A 23,384-nucleotide genomic window follows, 5' to 3' on the forward strand; every position below is an offset into this window, starting at 1 on the left:
TCGTAAGGAGAAATTAGAAGGATACTGGCAAAAATATGATAACATTCAATCACAAGTTGAAACATTGCAAGCAAGTTCTGACAATGATCGTCAAAATTTTGAAGACAATTATTTTAATTTAATGGCGCGTATGCAACATTTATTAGACAGTACGCGTTCAGCACAAACTCCTCATGCAAATGCAGCAGCTTTCAATGTTGATTCAGCACAACAATTAAATAATAATGCACATGTACGTTTACCTAAACTAAAACCCATTTTCTCCGGCAAATATCAAAAATGGACTTCCTTTTCTCAAATATTTCGTACCATGATTACTAACCATAACAGATTAACAAATATAGAGAAATTTCAATATTTGAAATCTTCATTATCCGGGGATGCAGCCGATGTGATCGAATCATTAGAATTATCGGATCGAAAACTTTGAAATAGCGTGGAATATTTTAGAGAAGTGTTATGACAAATTACGGGTAATTGTGCAAACACATATTCAGTCTATCTTAGAGATTCCTCAAATGAGAAAGGAAAATTATTCGGAATTGCGTCTATTGCTTAATGTAACAACAGAACACGTCAATGCATTAAGGGCTCTTAAGAGACTAGTAGAAAGTTGGGACGATTTAATCATACATATACTTGGAAATAAACTTGATCCGATAACCTTTCGTGACTGGGAGGACACGCTGTCTGGTCACGAACTGCCGCGACTCGAGCAGTTAACAAATTTTCTCATGAAGAAATGTCAAACTCTAGAATCAATAATCACTAAGGAGAATGCATCTTCGTTGCTTAACAAATCAAATCAGTCAAATACGCGAAAATCTAGCATTAATTGTACTGCAGCAATAAAATCAAAATGTAGTTATTGCAGTGGGGAATCTCCCATATACTTCCGTCAATCTTTTACTAAATTGCCAATAGAGCAGCGAATTGGTGAGGTAAAAAAGCGAAGTCTATGCATCAACTGTATGAGATCCAAGTCTCATGTAGCCAAGCAATGTACATCCAGTAGTTGTAAAACATGTGGATCGAGGCATAACACTTTGCTTCATTTAACAAAAACGAAAGGCGACAAGGATCCTACAACAAAGGAACTTCAATCAACAAAGGATTCGGCAGAGATACCCAAATCACCCGCAGTCGTCACACACAGTATGAGTGGATCTAACGAAAATTACGCATTATTATCTACTGCGTTAGTCAACGTTTTTGATGTCGATGGCAACAAATTGTCATGCAGAGTACTACTTGATAATGGAGCACAAGTCAATTTAATCACAAAAAACTTTCTAACTAAATTGAGAGTTAATTTGGAACCAAGCGACACGACTTATCAATTCTTGGCATCAATCAAATAGCAACATCTTTGAATGAAATTACCACTATCAAACTTCAATCACGTTACAATAAATTTCAAGCTATTATTGAATGTGCAGTAACGGATGAGGTTACCAATTTGATTCCACTATTTCATTTGAATAAGACAATGATGAATATTCCAAAAAACATACAACTTGCAGATCCACAATTCAACGTACCATCGCAGGTGCAAATGCTGATAGGTGTAGATTTGTTTTGGCGATTATTATGCCTGGGTCAAATCAAATCACTGGGCCAAACCCCTACTATTCAGAAGACTCATCTAGGCTGGAAACATCAATTACAAATCTCAAAAACCCCAAAGGCCTAATTATTCAATGGTAAATAGCATTTTTGCACCTCCAAACAATTCGGATACAAATCTTGAACACTCACTAACCAAGTTTTGGCAAATTGAAAATGACTTTTCAAATCTGGATCTTTTAACGCCTATCGAACGTGAATGTGAAGAGCACTTTCTATCAACTATCAAGAGAAACGATGAAGGTCGTTTTATTGTGACACTTCCTATGATACGCGATGGATTACAACAACTCGGCGAATCGCGGCATACTGCTTTATCGAGATTTAATAAACTAGACAGGCGCTTTAAGTATAATGATCAATTAAAACATAATTATACGCAATTCATGCAAGAATATTTGGATCTAAATCATATGCTGTTGGTTAGTGAAAACGAAATAAACAAGGTAGCATATGAATTTTATTTGCCGCATCATCCTGTTTTCAAAGAGACAAGTTCTACAACGAAGCTAAGAGTTGTATTTGATGGATCTTGCAAATCAGATTCAGGCATATCTCTCAATGACATTTTGCTAGTAGGATCAATAGTGCAATCCGATTTAATATCAATATTGTTGAAATTCCGTACATTTGAGTATATCTTCACAGCTGATATTATAAAAATGTACAGGCAAATCTTAATTAATGATGAGCAAACTTCACTACAACGCATATTGTGGAGAGAACGTGACACACAGCTTATTTGCACATACGAATTAAAAACGTTGACATATGGAACAGCATTCGCAGCGTACATTGCTACACGATGTCTTAAGTACTTAGCGAAAATCAATAGTGATAGCTTTCCATTGGGATCTGAAGCCATAATTAATGACTTCGTTGATGATCTGCTAACCGGAGCAAACTCCATAAAAGCACTTGCGAAAAGAGATCAAATTATAGCAATTCTAAAATCAGGACAATTCGAATTAAGCAAATGGTCAGCTAATCATACACAATTGTTGAACAACCTATCGCATGCTTCATCGTCACGGAATAATATCATCATTAACAAAAACGCTGAATCTCGAATTCTTGGAATGCAATGGATTGCATCTAAAGACACATTTCGATTCACAATTAACATCAAATCAACATATAATAAAACGGCAAAGAGAGCCATACTATCCGAAATCTCTCAGCTGTTCGATCCGCTGGGATTATTAGGTCCTATTATATTATCCGCAAAATTAATAATACAAAAATTGTGGAAGAGTCAGATAGATTGGGATTCATCGGTTCCAATGCACATACATACTCAGTGGATACAATTTAGATCACAGTTGCACAATTTAAATGAGTTGAAAATTAATCGGTTCATCGTATCTGCATCAAATACAAATGATATACAATTACATGGCTTTGCTGATGCAAGCCAATCAGCATACGGAGCATGTTGCTATATCAGATCTCGCAGCACAATAGGAAACTACCAAGTACAATTGATATCAAAATCAAGAGTAGCTCCAATGAAAACAGTTTCTCTGCCTCGACTTGAACTGTGTGCCGCCGTGTTATTGGCACGATTACAAAAGAAGGTGATCAGCTCAATCAACATTCCGCAGATAAGAAGCTTCTTATGGACTGATTCAACGATAACATTATCTTGGATAAAGGCTTCTTCTCGTAAATGGACAACATTCGTAGCTAATCGTGTTGGCGAGGTGCAAAGATTGACAGAAGTAGAAGATTGGAGGCATGTTGATACTAAATCAAATCCTGCAGATAAAATATCTCGTGAGGGGAGTCCCTCTGAATTAATGCAATCATCGCTTTGGTGGGAAGATCCTGATTGGCTAAAATTAGACCATGAAAAATGGCCAAGATCGATCGTACATTGTCCCATAACACTGCCGGAACAAAAAGCAAATATTTTTGTCATTAAAGAAGAATGTACACTGCTAAATGATTTAATTTCCAAATATTCCAAATTTCAGAAGTTAATTCGAGTATTAGCATACGTCTTTCGTTTTATAAACAATTCCAAGCCGTGTTCTGAAAAGAATACTGCATTATTAACGTCAAAAGAATATGAACACTCATTAAAATTCATATGCAAATTCATACAAAAACAGCAATTTGGTAATGATATAAGAGAATTTAAAAAATCAGGATCAGTACTTGCCAACAGTAAATTAGCATCATTAAATCCATTTCTTGATAAGGAAGACATATTACGTGTAGGGGGTTTAAAAAATGCGAACCTGCCATATGATTCGAAACATCCTATATTATTACCTAAAAATCACATTCTCACAAGGCTCATTATTCATTATGAACACATTAAAAATCTACATTCTGGCATTAAAGCTACTATTTACGCTGTTAGAGGCCAATTCTGGCCTATATCAGCAAAGACTACTACATGAAACATTATAAGGAGCTGTGCAATTTGTTGGAAGGCCAAACCTTATAATTCTGAAGTCATAATGAGTGATCTACCCGGTTCAAGAGTTAAAATTTCTAAACCATTTACTCATTGCGGGGTAGACTTTGGAGGTCCATTCCTTATTCGAGAACATAAAAGACGCAATGCTAGGCTATCTAAAGCGTATATTTGCATTTTTGTATGTTTTGCCACTAAAGCTGTACATATTGAGTTAGTTGCAGATCTAACATCAGAAGCCTTCCTGGGTGCTCTCAAACGATTCATAGCTCGTAGAGGCAAAGTGTCTTGTATATACTCTGATAACGGAACCAATTTCGTAGGAGCATCTAGAGAGCTTAATGAACTACACGAGCTATTCAGGAAAGAACAAATGCAGCATAAGCTAAACGAATTCTTTATTGTGTCTCGCATAGAATAGCAAAGGATTCCTCTCAACGCTCCTCACTTTGGAGGTTTATGGGAGGTTGCCATTAAATCAGCAAAATATCACATGAAAAGAATAATCGGTGACGCCGCATTGAACTATGATGAAATGTCAACTGTGCTTGCCGAAATTGAAGCAATATTAAATTCACGACCTATTAGTCAGTTATCAAATGATCCAAATGATATTCGTCTACTAACACCTGGTCATTTTCTAATAGGCGATGCTCTGAATAGCTATCCTCAACCAGACCTAAGTAGTGTAAGAATAAATCGTCTTTCGCGTTGCCAAAGGGTTAAGCAATTGAGACAACATTTTTGGCAAAGATGGAGCCTTGAATATCTTAATCAACTACAAGGTAGATCGAAATGGAAATTCAATAAGGGCGAAGAGTTCAAACCTGGGCAAATCGTCTAGTCCAAAAAACAGGTTTGGCTCCATTTCAGTAGTTACTCGGGCGTGTTGATAGCATCAATAAGGGAGATGATGTTATCATTCGATCTGCTATAATTAAAACCAATAGCGGATTAATTGCTCGACCTTTGACCAAGTTATCTAATATTACGTTTAGACTCATAGATTACTCATGTATTATAGTAGCAATATAAGTTAGTCATAAGTTAGCATACATAGTCTAAGAGCGATTGTAACAGCAACACTTTATTCTTATATTCATTTATTGTTGAAAGCCGAGGCTTTCAAGGGCGGCGGTGTATGGTTTTCACTTGATTCAAATTATGTTATATTGCCCGCGTTTACGTCGTCCGCTATCGATTAACTTCGTTGATCCTCGGCTAGAGCCGAGGAGCGCCCGAGTCGCTCGTCGACTATTCTTCCCGCTTTCTTCTTCGTTGTAACGGCAAGCAAGAAGCATGCCACGGCCATGTTCTGCGCACGTAGTTTTTAATTTCTGTCTTGTCTTAATTCAATAAATACCAAAAATAATACAGTCCTGTGGTTTACTTGTTCAAAGTGAGTAAAAATATCGAAAATAAGCAGATGCTATATAATTATAGGACCTCACATGCGAGTTTCTTGCACGAGAATACTGTCTCGCAATTTATACAGAGATAATGACGACAAACTTAAAGACATAATACATAATCCACTAGAGTTAAAAAATTTAAACAATAACTTAGAAGAAATAAATAACGATATAAAGAATAACAAAAATAATTTCTTCAAACAAAAACAATTTATTTACCCAATGGCATCCAGCGGAATAACCACTATAATTATTATAATATTAATAATATGGATAATTATCCAAAATAGGAAAAATAAACCTAAACAAACAACTGTTAGAATAGTAGATGAAATCGACAAATATCAAGCATATGGAATACCTAGACCAATCTTAAAAAGAAGTAAAAGCACACGGTTTTAGGGAAAAAGAAATCGGCTAGATATAAGAAACGATTGTAATCCACATTGTAAAACGGAAAAAAGACATAATGTTATATTCAAAATTGCAAAAATTACAGAAAAACCTCGTTTCAACCTCCGTTTTTCTTTTTTAACGGGGGAAGGGTGTTATAGTCTCACAGACTATAACCCGTACATAATTAAAATATTAAACGTTAGCATAAAATATTATTGTTAAATGCGATATCGAGCATTCACCTCATAAAATCACTGTCTCACCGAACCACCAGCGGATTCGCCAAAAACGCGGAAGTGCAACGAAGGATTTCGACACCAAATCATCTTCGCTTGCACTTCAACTTGACCGCACCATGACCCCGTATGGCCATGTTACTAAGCGGTCCCCTCTCAAAAAACCTCCTCAAACAAGGGTTTAAATACGAACCACCGGAAGAGCACGGCGAACAGTCGTAAAGCAAGTGTAACCAGTATTAAGTGCGAACCAATCACGTGTGAAACTACTTTGAAAGCTATAATCAAAATCAAAGGACAAGGCGAAAAGACCCAACTATATCAGCGGAAATAAGAAAGGCTCCTGTACGAATTGATGTATATTCTAAAGATTAAAACACAAGGTATAATTCAAACAGAAAATACATTAAGTTATTAAACACCGCCGACACCCCGGCTCCTGATCCTTCGACGGTCTGAGAGATTCCATATCTCCCGACTGCACCCCACATCCCGTGCCGCTCCCGGCACAACATATTGTTGTTTCAGGTAATATATAACGACATATTTCCGTTATCAATGTAGATTCGATACGATCTTTCACAGGAATTACAAAGATACGACCACTACCACGTTCGTTGCCTCCAAAAACCCATTGTCCTTGTATAATACGACCACGATTATATTTTCGTTTTCCAACTTTGGCTTCATCTATTTCTACTATTTTTCCTGAACCACCCAGAAGTATATTTTGACTCGACCATTGTGCTAGCAACTGAAATATTTAAAAGTAAATTTTATAAAATAAAAAGACATTATATAATTATTGTAATTACCTCTCGACAAAAATTAGTCCAATCAACAATACTATGTGAACTCATTTCTAATTCATATTGTAAAAACTGTTGTCGAGGTGGACGTAACATTAAAAAATAAGCGATAAAGCGGCATGCTTTATCTAAACCTAATCGGAAACGAGAAAAGAATGTTCCATTTAACGCACTTAATTTGAAGTTACATGTTTTCTTTTGTTTCTTCCGTCCAGAAACAATTTTATAATAATGTTTAGTATAATGAAACAAAAGTGTATCATTTGTATATTCGATATTAAGAATCGCTTTACATCGCGAGCATTCAACTGTTCGTCTAATCATTTTTTTCACAAAGATAAACTAATTCCTCGTAATTATTAGTTAAACGGAGAAACTCGTGAAGTCTCATGTTCACGTATTAAGAGTTCTGCAAGTACTAAATACAAGGAATATTTCTACAGCTTAAGTCTGTATTATTGTTATGTTTACATATTTCGGACTAGCATACTTTGGGTGGAAAATACTTTCGAACTGTGTTTTCATACTATAGTTCTATCTACACGGTGTCAATAAAATCTATATTCTCTTTCTAACTTCTTTTACTAATAACTTTTTAACGAACAGCGAGCGACGGCTAAAACCTTTTGGATGTTACTCAGGGCAGTAACCTTGACAACATATGTCAAGGTCAAGATAATCGGGCTCCCTTCATCGATATATTTACCAGTCTTTCTACAAGTCATAACTAACAATACAGGTTTTATATTTTTGTGGTATACCATTTCTAAAATATTAGATTTCACCCCTAAGGAATGGTTTTTAAAAATTGTTATTATACGCTTCATTAGTCTTTCCACAAGTCATAATTAATAGTATAAGTTTTATATTTTTGTGGCACACCATTTCTGAGATATTAGATTTCATTTCTAAGGGGTAGTTCTTAAAAATTATTATTATATGGTAAATTAGTCTTTATAAGAAACCTTAATTAACGGGGTAAGTCCCATATTTCTGCGATGCATCTTTTTCGAGATATTATTTTTCATCCTCAAGGTTTTTGAAATTTGTTTTTATAAGGGATGGTTTTTGAAAATTGTTATTATACGGTAAATTACTTTTTTTTAATTTTATTTAACAGCAGAAGTTCCGTATTTTTACGGCTTCGTTTCTGAGATATTAAATTCCACCCAGTTTTGAAAATTGTTACTGTACGATAAATTAATCTCTCACATGTACGTACATACATACATATACATATTACACGTATGCACGCATATGATTTTGTCTCTTAAAGCATTGTACATATCGAAGCAATAATCGTATACGCAGCGGTGTGAACGTCGCTTGAAGGACAAACTCGCTTTGCGTGTGTGCGTGCGAACATATGTACGAGAGTCTGAACCTGGAAAAGGAGAAAAAAGAAGAACGAAAAATGTCACAATTCTGATATTCGATCATTATTTCTCAGGATTGGCTGCACCGATTTTATTCAAACTGGTCGCAATCGAAAGCTTATATTCACATTATATCATAAAAGTGTCGTTAGATTTTTGATTACGGCTTTAGTTTATTAAATATCTTAACCGAAAGTTTATTTGACGTGAAATTCCGGATAAGCTACTTGGTAGCGCCGCGTCAAGAACAGTGACTCTCAATGCTCGGATCCTGTTTTTTATGTACTTGGCGTCGCGACGCTACCGCGTCACTTGATACATATACAGAGTTGAGAAATTACTTTTTAAAAATAAAAAATGTAACTCACCACTTATTATGTTAGGGAAATTGTAATTTGAAATCTTGATCTTGCCAGGTTTCCGAATGATCCAAATACATTTGTCTGCCAATTCATCAGTCATGATTGTCGACAAAATTCTTTTGATAGCTTTGTCGAAAGTATCTCCTCCAACAGCACTCATTTTTGTTTCCTAAAGCATAACACATTATTAAAATTTATAAATAAAATTATAATATAAATACTTAAATTATTTTAAATAAATAATTTATTACAAATTGTGATCTCATCTTTTGGTGGAGAGGATTTAATAACTTCTGATTGAATAAAAGCAATTGATCAACTTCATTTATCAGTAACATTTGAAGTTGATCAAATGTTCTTCTTGCTATTTGTTCATTATTTTATGGATTATTGTTTTCATTGTTTTGTTGTGGCCCACTTTTTTAATTATCAACAACAGTTTATCCATTTTTTTAAGTAGCATTAAGAGTATTCTTCGACAAGGAACTGTAATAAAATAATAAATTAATTATATTACTTTAATTGATTTTCATGTTCAATGAGATAAATTATAAATAACAGCTTTATAGTCTTCTTAAACAATCTGTTTGTTAATTTGTCAATAGCAAGTTAATAAGTCGATGGTTCGAAAAGATTATAATAGTTCTTATTTATAAATATTATAATTATAATTTAAGAGATAAGTAATAATTTTTAAATTTAATATTATATATATTATAAACGTATTGTAAAAATTTTGTTATATAGATTCATATAAAGTAAAAAAATTGTAAATTAATATTTCTATTAATAAATATATAAAATTAAATTTACGTAGAATAAAAAATTGATAGAGTTAATAAAATTTACTGACGACAACATTTATTTATGTCGTGAGTCAGTTGCTCGACATTCAGCAAGTTCTGAGTTATATTTTGGTGATTATGAGGAGCACGAAACTCTTTATTCCCATTATCTGTAAAAGTATCATATTGTTGTTGTTGTCATCTTGCCCATTTTCATTCAATGCATCATCAACGTTTTCATCTTCACGTTCACCACATCTATCATCTTCTTCCTGTCAATGTCCTGTGTACTGTGTTCGTCATCGCTTTGTGAGAAAACATTCTCAGCAGTAGGGAGCTCCTCTATTGGTTCTTAAAGTACAATATCGGCATCGATAGAAAAAATGTTTGAGAATAAATTTCTTAAAAATAAATTCTATTGTTCCGATGTTGAGATATGTTTTTTACCTGTTTCATTAATCGATATTATATTATTCAGCACTTGCTGTTGAGCATCAATAATCGGTAATTGTTGCAAATTCAATCGTTGACCACCAAGAACTAAAGTGGAATAATTTTCTTTTTGGGAATTTTTAACCAAAAAGCCGGATGGTAATTCTTGTACACTGAAAGCTATTTTTAAAAATACAATTAGATGGGACATACACATAGACATATACCTAGAGATAAATCTTACATTAGATGTACACTATACACCTTTAATTTGATGTACGCCCTAAAATTTTCGGGTTTCATAGATATTTAACATTTATCAAAATCCTTTTGCAGTACTAGAGAGAGTGATTGTTATCTAAATATTACTTTAAAATGAATAAATGTAAATCATAATTTATTAATTCAATACTCGATTATTATCTAATATCATTTTGACACAGATCTTTTAATACAATAAGAAATATACAAATAAATCACATTCTACAAATTTGTGGATGGTACGGTAACGGGTTTGTAATTGTACATTTCACATATCAGATTTTTAAAAAATATTGAATTACTGTCCAGTCATTCGTATGTGTCCAACCACTAGGCCTGTTACCTTATATAAAAACATTCATATCAATATGACATATCAACAGATTATTTTAAGTAGAAATCAAAGATAAAACAAAATTGATTTTTTTTTATTTTAAGGTGTATATAATAAACCCTTATTATTGAAAATTGTTTGCGTCGTCTGACAAGAACTTTTAGAAACATTTATTTTATCTATTCCTAGAATTTGTTGATTCACATGTAGATCTGGAGTATTTGTTTTATCACTCAATAATCTTCTCCCTTTGTTAAAAGAAATACTTCTCGAGGAATAGTTTTGAATTACACTGCCATCTGGATCATTCATCAATAAATAATTTGATAACACTTTGCTTTTGTCAGCAGGTAGAATTTTTGATGTATCAATTTTTAATTGAGTCTGAGGTAAATGAAGACCTGTTTCTGCAGATGCTACTTTTCCACTATTACCAAGTTCTGCAAGTAAATGTTAATTATTAACTTCTAATAATACATTTTTTAGATTAGAATGTTATATTACAATTACATTAGAATAAATATCGATAGTCTTTTATTAAATTTATCAAAACTGACTATTCTTTTTAAAATGTTCTCTGACACATTCTCTCACATCTTCTACACTTTTTCTTTTTGACATTATTGCTAATGATAGTTAATTATATGCTCGTACTTTGATTAGAGCAAAATCGCTGTGGTCACAGTTGTCAGTCTTACTAGGTTATATAAAAAGAGTGTGGGTAGATAATTTATATTGTTTTTGTTTGTTAATTTATATATATCATTATAAACTTTGCGAAATTATTAAGATTTAAAATATAAAAAGAATAATTTTTTCTTAAAAAAATTTGTCTACCAATAAAATATTTATATTTATATTATTTATATTTATCTTTATAAATATATAGTCCAATACAGCACAGAAGCTTGCATCAACATTGCTGCAATATTACAATATTGCTCACTGCAGTGTAATGTTGCAGAAATAATGCAGAGACATTATTTTGTAATATTACTTTGGCAATGTTGCAGCAACGTTTTAACATAGCGAAAATGTATAACATGTGTTTCTTTACTTGCCGCTACGCGGCGACACCCAATTTAACTAACTCGTATTCGAATTCATCTAAGATGGATATAAGGTCTACAAAGGATTAATGTAGTAATTATATTTCTTGTCTTGTGTCAGTTTAATTTCTGATAAACTGACTTGGTTTACTTAATATTCTGAATCCTAATGAAAGATCTAGCTTATTAAACAAATAATTTGTTTAATGATCTGGATCCTTTATTCGGTTTCAGAATATTAAACAGATTTTTCTTAATTGAATGGGTAAATAGGAAATAATTCATTTATTGCACGTATTAAAATATTCTGGTATCGAATGTATGTAAAATAATTGTATGTATATTATTGAGATAAATATTTAAGAAACATCTAATAAAAAACACTAATAGATGTTTTTTTAAAGGCATTTTTTCCTATCTTTTTTAAACTTTTTTTATATTTTCAAAGTTTATTTATTAAATTTGAAACGGTGTCTGCATTTGTAGCAAAACGCGTTTTAATATTACAAATACGTTGCACCATAACATTGCTACAATCTTACATTGCAATATTCCTAAAAGCGGACATTTTAACGTTGCTGCAATCCCACAACAATGATGCAGCAACATTTTGCAATGAATTTGCAACGTTGCAATATTGCGGTGAAAGATTGCTGCAATGTGTATGCAATCTTTGTGTGCTGTATAGGTTTTAATAACACAGCCCCACAAAAAAAGAAAAGTTTCTGACCTGGAGGTCTCACTATGCTAATTATATGTTTTTGGGGTCGCTGAATCCGAATCCGAGGTCAATTCAGCTCCATCGGGTCTGGGTTCAGCCATAACCTCAAAAAACCCACTAGTATAGGCTTATTAGTGTTAAAAAAATTTATTTTTGGTCCGGGGATCAAACTATGCTTATTATATGTTTTTGGGGTCGCTGAATCCGAGTTTGAGATCCATTTAACTCTGTAACGTTAAGGCTTAGCCATAACCTCAAAAAAACCTAATAATGTAGGCTATTTAGCACTAGAAACATTTTTTCTGGTCTGTGGATCAGACTATGTTTATTATATGTTTTTGAAGTCGCTGAAACCAAACCCTATACTCCATAACTTTGATGCAATTAAGATATTAGAATCTTGAGTATTCAGGGCTATTATTAGGTTTTTTTGACGTTATGGCTAAGCCTTAACGTTACAGAGTTAAATGGATCTCAAACTCGGATTCAGCGACCCCAAAAACATATAATAAGCATAGTTTGATCCCCGGACCAAAAATAAATTTTTTTAACACTAATAAGCCTATACTAGTGGGTTTTTTGAGGTTATGGCTGAACCCAGACCCGATGGAGCTGAATTGACCTCGGATTCGGATTCAGCGACCCCAAAAACATATAATTAGCATAGTGAGACCTCCAGGTCAGAAACTTTTTTTTTTGTGGGGCTGTGTAATTGATAACGTTTAATGATTTTCTTCAAAATTGAAAAAGATCTCATTAAATAATCAATTAATTTGTAATTGGCGAGTGTGAGTATTGTATCTATTGTATATAACACATACTTTATTTATGAGACACAATATGGAATATGTTAATTATTAATAAAAAAATTAAGATTTGCAATGAAGAAGAGGAAAAATATAGGAGTATCCACGCGAGAAGATTCGAAATCCTTTTTTAGAAATAGTTTCAACAGGCCATACTTGAAGTTCATTAGAGAAAGACTTTGCTTTACATATATTTAATAAAAAAGAATCTATTGTATAGTTTTCGATACTAACACAATCAATATACTTATGCCCAAGAATGACTGGTTTTTCATTAGAAAGACAGATATTTCTAATTACAATGACACTTCCATCTGTGAGATAACAACAATTATTTGGTTTTGCGATTGTCAAAACAAAATTAGAAAATTCAATAGCCCTATGAGGTCTTGTATAGCCTTCAGGGAGTTGTTGGACGATACTTTGTTTTAAAACTGAACGACCTTCAGAAATAGAATGATGTTTGACATTAAGTCTTAAGTTGTGATTTCTTATTTATCCTATTCATAATCTGAGTCAAAACATACGATCCTTTCCTGACTAATTTTTTATAATTTGTAAATGATTTTCAAATCACACTAAAATCATCTAATGATCCAAATCACAAAACATCATCAGGAAGATGGATTAAATTATGCACATTGTAAACTATATGCTGCTCTCCGTAAAAATTTTTCATATAATCTACATAATAAATCAATAAATCTTTTGCATATTGATTGTTTTTTATGCACTCATGTGCATCATATTAGTATACATAATGCACAATTTAATACATTGAAGTGTAGTGATTAATTCATTGGGTATGGTACTTTGAAATACAACTGGTGCTATATACAAAATAGCCATTCGCAATTCAGTTGCTTTGAATCTATCTAACTCATTTAAAGTACGTGTTTTTCATACGAATTCGCAAGGTACCCATTCTTTAAAAGAAACGTATTGATCATTTATATTTTTAATTCTTTTCAAAGCATCTACATTGCTATTACCATATAAGTTTAACAAAAGTTTAAAATGTTTCTTTCCTACTCCTTCAAGCAAATGCATTGGATCGAGAGGAACTTGATTTGTTAAACTTATTCCTTCCCTAAAACCTTCAAGAGGAGATAATAAATTTTTATACTGATTCGGAACATCTATCCTAAAATTATTATCAGTTCTTAAAGGTGAATCATTTTCCAAAAAAACTCGTCTATGTTGTACTGTTTTGCCTACTTGTATACATTTACCACATCTGCTATTATGTGGAGGAAAACACAAAATCTGATTCCTTGCAACCGTACCTACAGCGAATAACTTAATGAAGACCCTATACCGTTGATTATTAAAAATAAAGCCAGTATTACTTAATTCTAAATACTTCATAATTGTAGGCTCTAAAAATAAATTTACATCTTCTGGTTTACGATTGCCATGAAAAATATCTACTGCAAATGGATCACAAGTAGCATAAGGATAATTCACTATTTTTACAAGAATTGGTTATACTTGGCTCGGAGAACTTTTCGAAAGGGGCAAACCATCAATATTTAGGTGTAGAGCGATGTCTTTTGGAATTTTGGATCAAAACATTTCTTTGGATCAAAACATTTCAACTGATCGAGTAATCCTTTTTTTTTAAGCCGTAATGGGAATACAAACCTGATCTAACAGAAGAAATTGTAGTTTTTTTTAGAGTATGCAAAAGAGTCCTTGCATCGCTAGGCAGATCATCATGTTCATATTTTTTTAAGCCATGAAGCAAACTAGTAAGAGCATTCTGTCTAATTTGATATGTTATAGCCCAATGATATGAAAAACCTCTTAAATCTGATTCTTTGTTTGCATTATCTACTCTAAAATCTGGCTCTACATTGTCATTGCATAAATCAAAATGTTCTAACTCATCATCTGAGATATCAGAATCAATATACGAAAAATCGCTATCTAAATCATCATTAACATTGAAATCATCATTATTAAAAGAATAATTATCAAGATTCTCACTATCCTCAGGAATTTGCACATCATTTACAAAATTGGTTTCATTCTCTGAAACTAAATTATTGCAATAATTGCTAGATGACTGAAGATTATCAAAACAAGAAACATGAGACGAATCTGTTTGAGGATCACTATTTGAAACTACTGCTACTGATTCTAATATGATATTTGATAATCTATTTTTATTTACACAAAGTAATTCATTTATACTATTTTCAAAAGCTTTATCAAGACGTCTTTTTTTTTTGCTTATCTGAAAGTTCTAGATATGGTTTCCTCTCCGACATTTTGAAAATAAAGTCTACTACTTAATTAAAACTTTAGGTTTATAACTTATTAATAAAAACATATGGATAGTTAAAGAATAAATATACTACTAGATAGCACAATTCTTTGCTGCAATTTTAGAAAATTTTAGAAAATTTTAGAAAAAATTAGAAAAAAAATTTAATCCCTATTTTTGAAGTTTTTCAAAATTTCGTTGCCTTTTCTTTCTATGTGGATAATTACAATCGAATTCACCTGACAATCAGTTACATACGCTTGCTGCTTGTTGACTGGGGTTTTTTTGTTCTTGACGCCTTTTGTATTGGCAGTCCTTTACTGATTTGAACTTCAAACGTCAACTGCAGATTAATTAAAGTAAATAAATTTATAAAAAATTTAATAAATTATAAAAGAAATTGGTAATATTATAAAAATTAATTAAATGTACAGGTTAGAATGCATCAATATGATTGTATACACTATATAATAATGCGTTAATAAATAATTTAGTTAAAAATTAATTATACTTACCAAAATATTCATAAATTTCATGCATATATAGAGCAATGTTCATTATTTCACAATTGTTATAATGACTCTAAAGCTAACACGCATCTGCACGACGCACACAATAAAAAAGCGCGGGAAACTGCGTTCATTAACTAACAAAAGTTCTCTAATTGATGTCTTATAGAATTTCTTGAAAATAATTTACAAAAGATGTCTTAGAGAGCACTTTTTAACATACTTAAAAAAGTCATCTTTCAAAGATGCTCTGAAAGTTATCTTTTGCATGCAAAACATAAGAAAGATGTCAATTTGACAGCTTTAAGAAAATCTTAAAGAGCTTTTAAAAAAGATGAGTTCTAAGTCCTCCAAAAAGTCATCTGGCATTTATTGGGACGTAATAAAAAATGTATCTATATATAATAAATATCCACTGAATGTTGTACAGATATTTACAAGATATTGGTTTACATATCCTGTAGATATTTATGAAACCTCAAATTGCGAACATTTGAATATCTACAGCATCTATAATAACTATTTTTCATATATTCGTGCATGGATATCCTTAAGCTTATAAAGAGTATCTAGTGGATATCTAATACCAATTATTTTCTGTTGGGAATTAAATTGATCAAGTTTTTGAGAAATCACATTAAAATAAAAATTCAGTAGTTAATGGACATGACATTAAATTGACTTATAATCGCCATAAAGTTGACTTTTAAGTCGACTTATTAGCTGACTGACAATCGACTATAGTCGAGTCATTTGTCGGCTGTTAGTCGACTTTAAGTTGACATTCAGTCTGACTTTGAAGTCAACTGTAGACTTTTTCTGCCAACTGACAGTCAACTAACAATCGACTTGGTGCTGTTTGAGTATTTACATAAGATGTATTAATGTTTTTCTAAATTAAAATCATCATTTGGTATCACTCTTTTTATGATTAATATACTTTTAGTTTTAACAATGGAAAAGGGAAAAACAATTTTTAATGCAGATGTCTTGTAAATTATATTAAAAGGATGTATATTTTATTGTGCATAACATTTAATGAAAATTACAAAAACATATAGAAAAGTTATCTAAAATTATTAATCTGAAAAATTGTCTGTATTCTACAATCGTCTTAAATAAAATTCAATTTACTGAGAAATTTATATAATTTATCTTTCTGTTCTTATATCTCGAGAATAGTATATTCTACACATACATTTACATAAACGCAGAGTTGGAAAAGTTACTTTATAAAAGTAATTAGTTACAGTTATAGTTTTTTTAGTAAAAAATGTAATTAGTTACAGTTACAAGTTACCGATTCTGAAAAGTAACGCGTTATAGTTACAGTTACTTAAAAAGTAACGAGTCGTTACTTTGTAGTTACTTCCTTGGAATGGAAATAAAAATATTAAATCTGCACGCAGTAATAAAAATTTAATGACAATCTTATAAAGTATTAATTTAATTCTTGCAAATTATAGGGAATTTTAGAATGGCATTCATTTTAAAGAGAGAAATATATATTTTATTTTAATTTAAAAACAGCTGAATAAAAACAAAAATTTTTATTTAATGTAAAAGAAAACTTATAAAAAATATAATTTTATTGCATCGCTTTTATAATTTCATTATTTTAAGATAGATAGTATATGTATATAATTAATCTTTACTTTTTTACTATATTTTTTATATATGTGTATATATATACATCATGAATAATCCAAATTACAAATATTTATTACTATATTTTTTTAGTTAGTTTTTTAAATATTTATAACATACATGAAATACTCTACATATTATAATGATTAATACATATGTAACACATCATGAAATACTAAGATATGTTAAATGATTCAATATGTTTAAAATTTTTATTAATAAAAAATGGGAGCATATGCATTGGATCATAAAGTATCGATAAAAGCGTTTATGCGCAAGTGCAAGGCGGTCCAATGCGATTTAAAAAGATTTAAAATATATATACATATATATATTTTTTTTAAATCTTTATATATTATATATTTTATATCTTTATATAATATATCTTTATATACCATATTTTTATTATATATATATATATATACAGGGTGGACCATTTTAACCTTTAATGGAGAATAACTCGACCGGTAAGCGAAATAATAAAAAAAGTTTTATACAAAAGTTGTTGGGCAAGGAGGGGGACATAAAATGGTGTCATTGGTTTGACCTTGGATGGCATCGTTAAGGTCAGGTCAAGGACACCTTTAATTTCTTAAATGGAACTACCTATTTTTTATTGCATATTCTTGTAGCTTATCTCGAGAGCTTTCCAAAACACTACAATTAAGTACCTTTTCGTTAAGTACTTTTTGAATTATGAGGCTTGAAATAATTTCTTAATTTTACATAAACCGTAAAATATCTTGTAAAATATTCATTTTTCGATTATCTTACCTTAATACTTTTACGTACAAAATAATGAGAGGAATCAACTGGTGTAAAGAAAACATAGTTGTTTTGAAGAAAAAATATATAATTTGCAATTAACAATTCCATATTTTTTCTTCGAAACAACTATGTGTTTTCTTTACACCAATTGATTCCTCTCATTATTTTGTACGTAAAAGTATTAAGGTAAGATAATCGAAAAATGAATATTTTACAAGATATTTTACGGTTTATGTAAAATTAAGAAATTATTTCAAGCCTCATAATTCAAAAAGTACTTAACGAAAAGGTACTTAATTGTAGTGTTTTGGAAAGCTCTCGAGATAAGCTACAAGAATATGCAATAAAAAATAGGTAGTTCCATTTAAGAAATTAAAGGTGTCCTTGACCTGACCTTAACGATGCCATCCAAGGTCAAACCAATGACACCATTTTATGTCCCCCTCCTTGCCCAACAACTTTTGTATAAAACTTTTTTTATTATTTCGCTTACCGGTCGAGTTATTCTCCATTAAAGGTTAAAATGGTCCACCCTGTATATAAAGTAACTATTAAAGTAATTATTAAATTAGTTACTAGTTACCGAAAATATGTAACTGAGTTAAAATACAGTTACAAATTGAAAAAAAGGAACGAGTTAAGTTAGAGTTACCGAAAAGAGTAACTATAACTATAACTTCGTTACAAGTAACGAGTTACTTCCCAACTCTGCATAAACGTAAACTTATTTCATTAATACCTAGTTAGCACACTTTCGTCATTTTGACGTGATATTCTGGTCATTCTCTGACTAAAAATGACGTGTTAAATGACGTATTTATGACCGAAAAATGACGGACTAATGTCACAGATAATTGACGTCACTATAAAGACATTGGCTGTGTTCCAAAATTCACTGCCAGCACTATAAGCGTTACGTCATAAAGCGTACTATCAACAGCGTTCCATTTTATGAGAGCGTACTGCTAGTACGAATACGATGTTCAAAATGGAACGCTATTTCAGTGCTGGCAGTACTAAAGTAATCGAGTAACCTATTTAACCTAGAAATATGGACAGGCGACAAAAATTTTTGATTGGAACATATTTAAATTTAATACTTGAAGAATCAGATGAAGACTCAAGCGATGAATCTGATTCGGAAGAAGTTATAAATTTAATAAAAAATTATTTCGAACGTGTACCTAAAGTACGTTGCAATAATTATATCGAAAATGTAGTTTGGCAATGTACAGATAGTGATTTTAAAAGTCATTTTCGGTAAGTAATTTATTTGATAAATTATTATTGATTTCTTATTACCCGTTTTCATTTAATGTAACAAAGAACATTAACAATATTTTTGTGAAGAAATATAATTTATAATTTATAATCTCATATAAAAGTTCCATGTTATATTTTAATTTGTTTTAATGTGTTTTTCAGTCTTAGTCGATCAACGTTTATATTTTTGTTCGAACTATTAAGTCCACAATTAATAAAACAATCCGAAGGACGAGGTAGACATACTATCAACCCAGAAAAAACATTATTGTTAGCAATATGGATGATGGCAACTCCCAATTCATACAGGTAAGTTTAATTTTGGATGAAAAGATATAGTACCAATGATCAAAATCGGGACATAGGATGTTTTAAAGACATTTTAAAGATGTCTTACGATATCACGATATTACGATGTCTGAAAGACATCTTAATGATGTCTTAAAAACATCCCGATTTTAAACATGCCGTATTTTCATTCAATGTTAAATATTATATATTTATTACATCCTGTTTTATATATTTTATCAAATATATATTTAATAAAGTATATAAACAAGATGTAATAAATACATAATATTTAATATTTATTAATTCTATTCTATTATTAATTTTAGGTGCGTTGCTGATCGATTCAATGTAGGAAAAGCAACAGCTTGGAGATGTGTTCAGAAAGTTGTGAATGCATTATATTCACATCTTAACACATTCATTACATGGCCAGATAGTAGAAGAAGTGAAGAAATTTGGACACATATTAAAAACAAATATAAATTTCCAAAAGTGATAGGAGCAGTAGACGGAACTCACATAAAAATTGCAGCACCAAAATTGCATCCTGATGCTTATATAAATAGAAAGGGTTACCATTCCATACAGTTACAGGTATTTCTATGAAGATATTAAAGATATTTTTGTAAAGAATTTTTAAGATTCTATACATAACAGTAATAATTATATTTTTTTCCAGATAATATGCGATCATGAATTGAAAATCACTCATGTTTATGCAGGACAGGTTGGATCTGTACACGATATGAGAGTGTTTAGATTATCTGCTTTTGAAAATATGTATACTGCACAAAATTTTCCCGAAAATAGCCATTTATTAGGTAATGCCGCATATAGTATCCAAAAATATATGATGGTTCCATTTAAAGATAATGGACATTTGACAAACGCAAAAGTTCAGTATAATACCTGTTTATCTCAAGCCAGGACGATGGTTGAGAGAACAATAGGCTTATTAAAAGGAAGATTTCGAAGTCTTTTAGATATATTATTACCTATGAGAAGAACTGACTTAATACCAAAATATATTTGTGCTTGTTGCATTTTACATAACATATGTCTAATCCGTAATGATCATTTTGATATCCCAATTATTGTGCAACAAAATCAACCTGTACAAAATCAACATGTCGAAAATGCACCTGAAGCTTTAAGAGAAGAAGGCATTGAAAAACGTAATGCAATTGTATATTATTTGCAAAATGAAAATTTTTAATAGATTTTAATAAATTTTTATAAAATTATGGAATATTATTGCCTTTTATATTATCCCTTCTCATTTCTATAGCTCTAACGATTATTATTTGCATTGCTTATAATACTATAATATAAAAATAAATAATAAGATAACATAAGATTACTATACACTACACATTTGTTTCCAATAAATTGTACATATAATTTTGTTTTTATTCTAGTTTTATTAAAAAAAGTTATCAACTTATAATCACATAAGTTTTATATATTATATAAAATAAAATAAACTTGTATTTATGTAACAATAACTTAAAATTTTTAACAATAACTTATGTAATTTTGTACTTATGTATTTTGTATATAATAAATAATAGTCTTATTTAGTCTTATTAATAATAGTCATATTATTTTTTTAGCATTTCTGTAATTAAATTTTCTATGTTACCTAAACGAGTCATTCTTTCTTTATGTCTTTTTTCAAAATTCTTCTTTTTCCTTTTTAAATTTTAAAGATTTTTCAAAATAATCCTCTACTATGTTGTTAATTTTTCGTTTCTTTGGTACTACAAATAAAAAAGATAATTTTAAAAAATTAATAATTAGAAAAAGGTAATAATGCCTACATAATTGGAAAATCTAATAAAAAAATGTAAATAAGTACAGATATTTCACATTATAGATTCTATAATTATGTTTAAAAAATAAAATATTTATTATACACAATATATGTAATCATAATGTTTTATAATAAAGTACCTGGTTTTATTGGATCGTTTTCTGTATCTTCACTTATAGTATTAATGTTACTCCCAGCTGTCGCTATTGGAGCAATCCAAGGTTTTGTTCCAAATATCTCATGCATAACCTGTATAAAAAAAATTTTTCTACATGTATACTTAATAAATAATTATGAAAATTTCAAGCAAAAAAAAATATTACTTTCTGATTAATAAATTGTCTTTGCAAAATAGCAATTTACACTTAAATCTTAATTAAATAATTATATTTGATATAAATTGTATAATACTTCTAATTAATAATATACCTCATAATATTCCCATTTTTTCCTATTATTTCCTGACTTTTTATTATGATCAGTAACAGATTTATACGTTCTTTTTAAACACTGAAATTTGGTGGAACATTTTATTGGTGATATTTGATGTCCTGCTTCTCCTATTTTTTTTGAAATATTGTTCCAACATTGCTTGGCAATTTTTGGATTATTGAACATTTCCATATGCTCCTTATATAAATTAATTAGTAATAACGTTTCAGCTCGTGTCCATATATGTTGATCTAAAGAGATAAAAATAGAATATAAAATGTTAAACAGATATAGAATATAATGTTAAACAGATAAAATATAATACATATGTTCTTTTGTTTGAAAATTATTTTTTTAATTTTTACCTTTTGTATCGATTTCAGTACTGCAGTCTGCAGTATCATCAGGTTTGCGTTGCACCTCTGTTTCATCATGTCTCACTTCATCATATCTTGCATCTGTATCTGTAAATGTATCTTCTATAAAATATATAATTTATTAATTTGACTATTTGAAATTGTCCATTTCTTATGCTGTATGTTCATAATATTATACAATATTATGAACATACAGCATGACAAATGGACAATTTCAAATAGTTAAATTAATAAATTAAACATCAAAATAATTTGTTTGTTTGATATCTGTTGATTATCTGTTTGTATGACATTTTGCAATTCCATATGCGTACCTTTATTTGCGTATTTTTTTGCTTGACGCAATAATGAATAAGCAAATTCATTATCTGAAAAATAACAAAATAAAATAGTATAATATGAATGTTATAGTAAATAATAATATAATATGTACATTATAATAAATAATGATAATGTCACTATTTGGGCATTCAAGAATAATAGATAAATTAATAGATTAATAAATTATCAAACTATAAGCAAATAGGTTATGTATTAATTTCTATTCCGAAATATTTGTAAAATGAATGCATATATTACAAAAGTTGTAAATTTACCATTTCTTGCTCTTGCAGCATCTGTAATCGATATTAAAATTTTATATTCTTCGTTATTTTCTGCGTCGATGAGAGTGAACTCCTCCATGGCACCGTCCATGGTTTCCGCCATCTTAAATATTGTAACTGCCTCACCTTTCCAGTCGCAGTAGCTGCAGCAGGAAGTGACGACAAAATCAATGACGTCATTGTTCTCTCATAGAGAGAAAAATAACACAACTTATCTGTTCATTTTAACATATAACATATTTCATCAAAAATTCGTGCATTTACATATTAATTGTGTTGTTTTAACTCTTAGAAACGGTGAATATTACTCAACGCAGAAATGTCAAAATAATGCAACGACAATATGTTACATTAACATAAGAGTATGTTAAAAATTTAAC

General features: G+C 30.4%; 2 protein-coding genes and 1 pseudogene across 3 annotated transcripts; 2 read left to right on the top strand and 1 right to left on the bottom strand.

Annotated features, from left to right (window-relative positions):
- Positions 1-1,700: 1,700 nt before the first annotated feature.
- Positions 1,701-4,034, top strand: LOC145962272 (uncharacterized). The gene has a single exon (XM_083083235.1). It carries the CDS (start codon positions 1,701-1,703, stop codon positions 4,032-4,034), a length of 2,334 nt encoding a protein of 777 aa, XP_082939361.1.
- A 60-nt stretch (positions 4,035-4,094) lies between these two features.
- LOC145962273 (uncharacterized) lies at positions 4,095-4,472 on the top strand. Its single transcript, XM_083083236.1, has one exon. It carries the CDS (start codon positions 4,095-4,097, stop codon positions 4,470-4,472), a length of 378 nt encoding a protein of 125 aa, XP_082939362.1.
- A 16,906-nt stretch (positions 4,473-21,378) lies between these two features.
- LOC145961660 (uncharacterized) lies at positions 21,379-23,120 on the bottom strand (annotated as a pseudogene). The gene is made up of 6 exons (XR_014435673.1): positions 22,996-23,120; positions 22,714-22,767; positions 22,388-22,501; positions 22,020-22,273; positions 21,731-21,839; positions 21,379-21,537 (listed from the first exon to the last, which is right to left on the bottom strand). The product of XR_014435673.1 is annotated as an uncharacterized LOC145961660 (transcript).
- Positions 23,121-23,384: the final 264 nt, after the last annotated feature.

This window comes from Camponotus vicinus, unplaced genomic scaffold (assembly GCF_025532165.1).
Source record: "Camponotus vicinus isolate PSW18456_S1 unplaced genomic scaffold, iyCamVici1.0 SCAF_11, whole genome shotgun sequence".
Lineage (NCBI taxonomy): Eukaryota > Metazoa > Arthropoda > Insecta > Hymenoptera > Formicidae > Camponotus > Camponotus vicinus.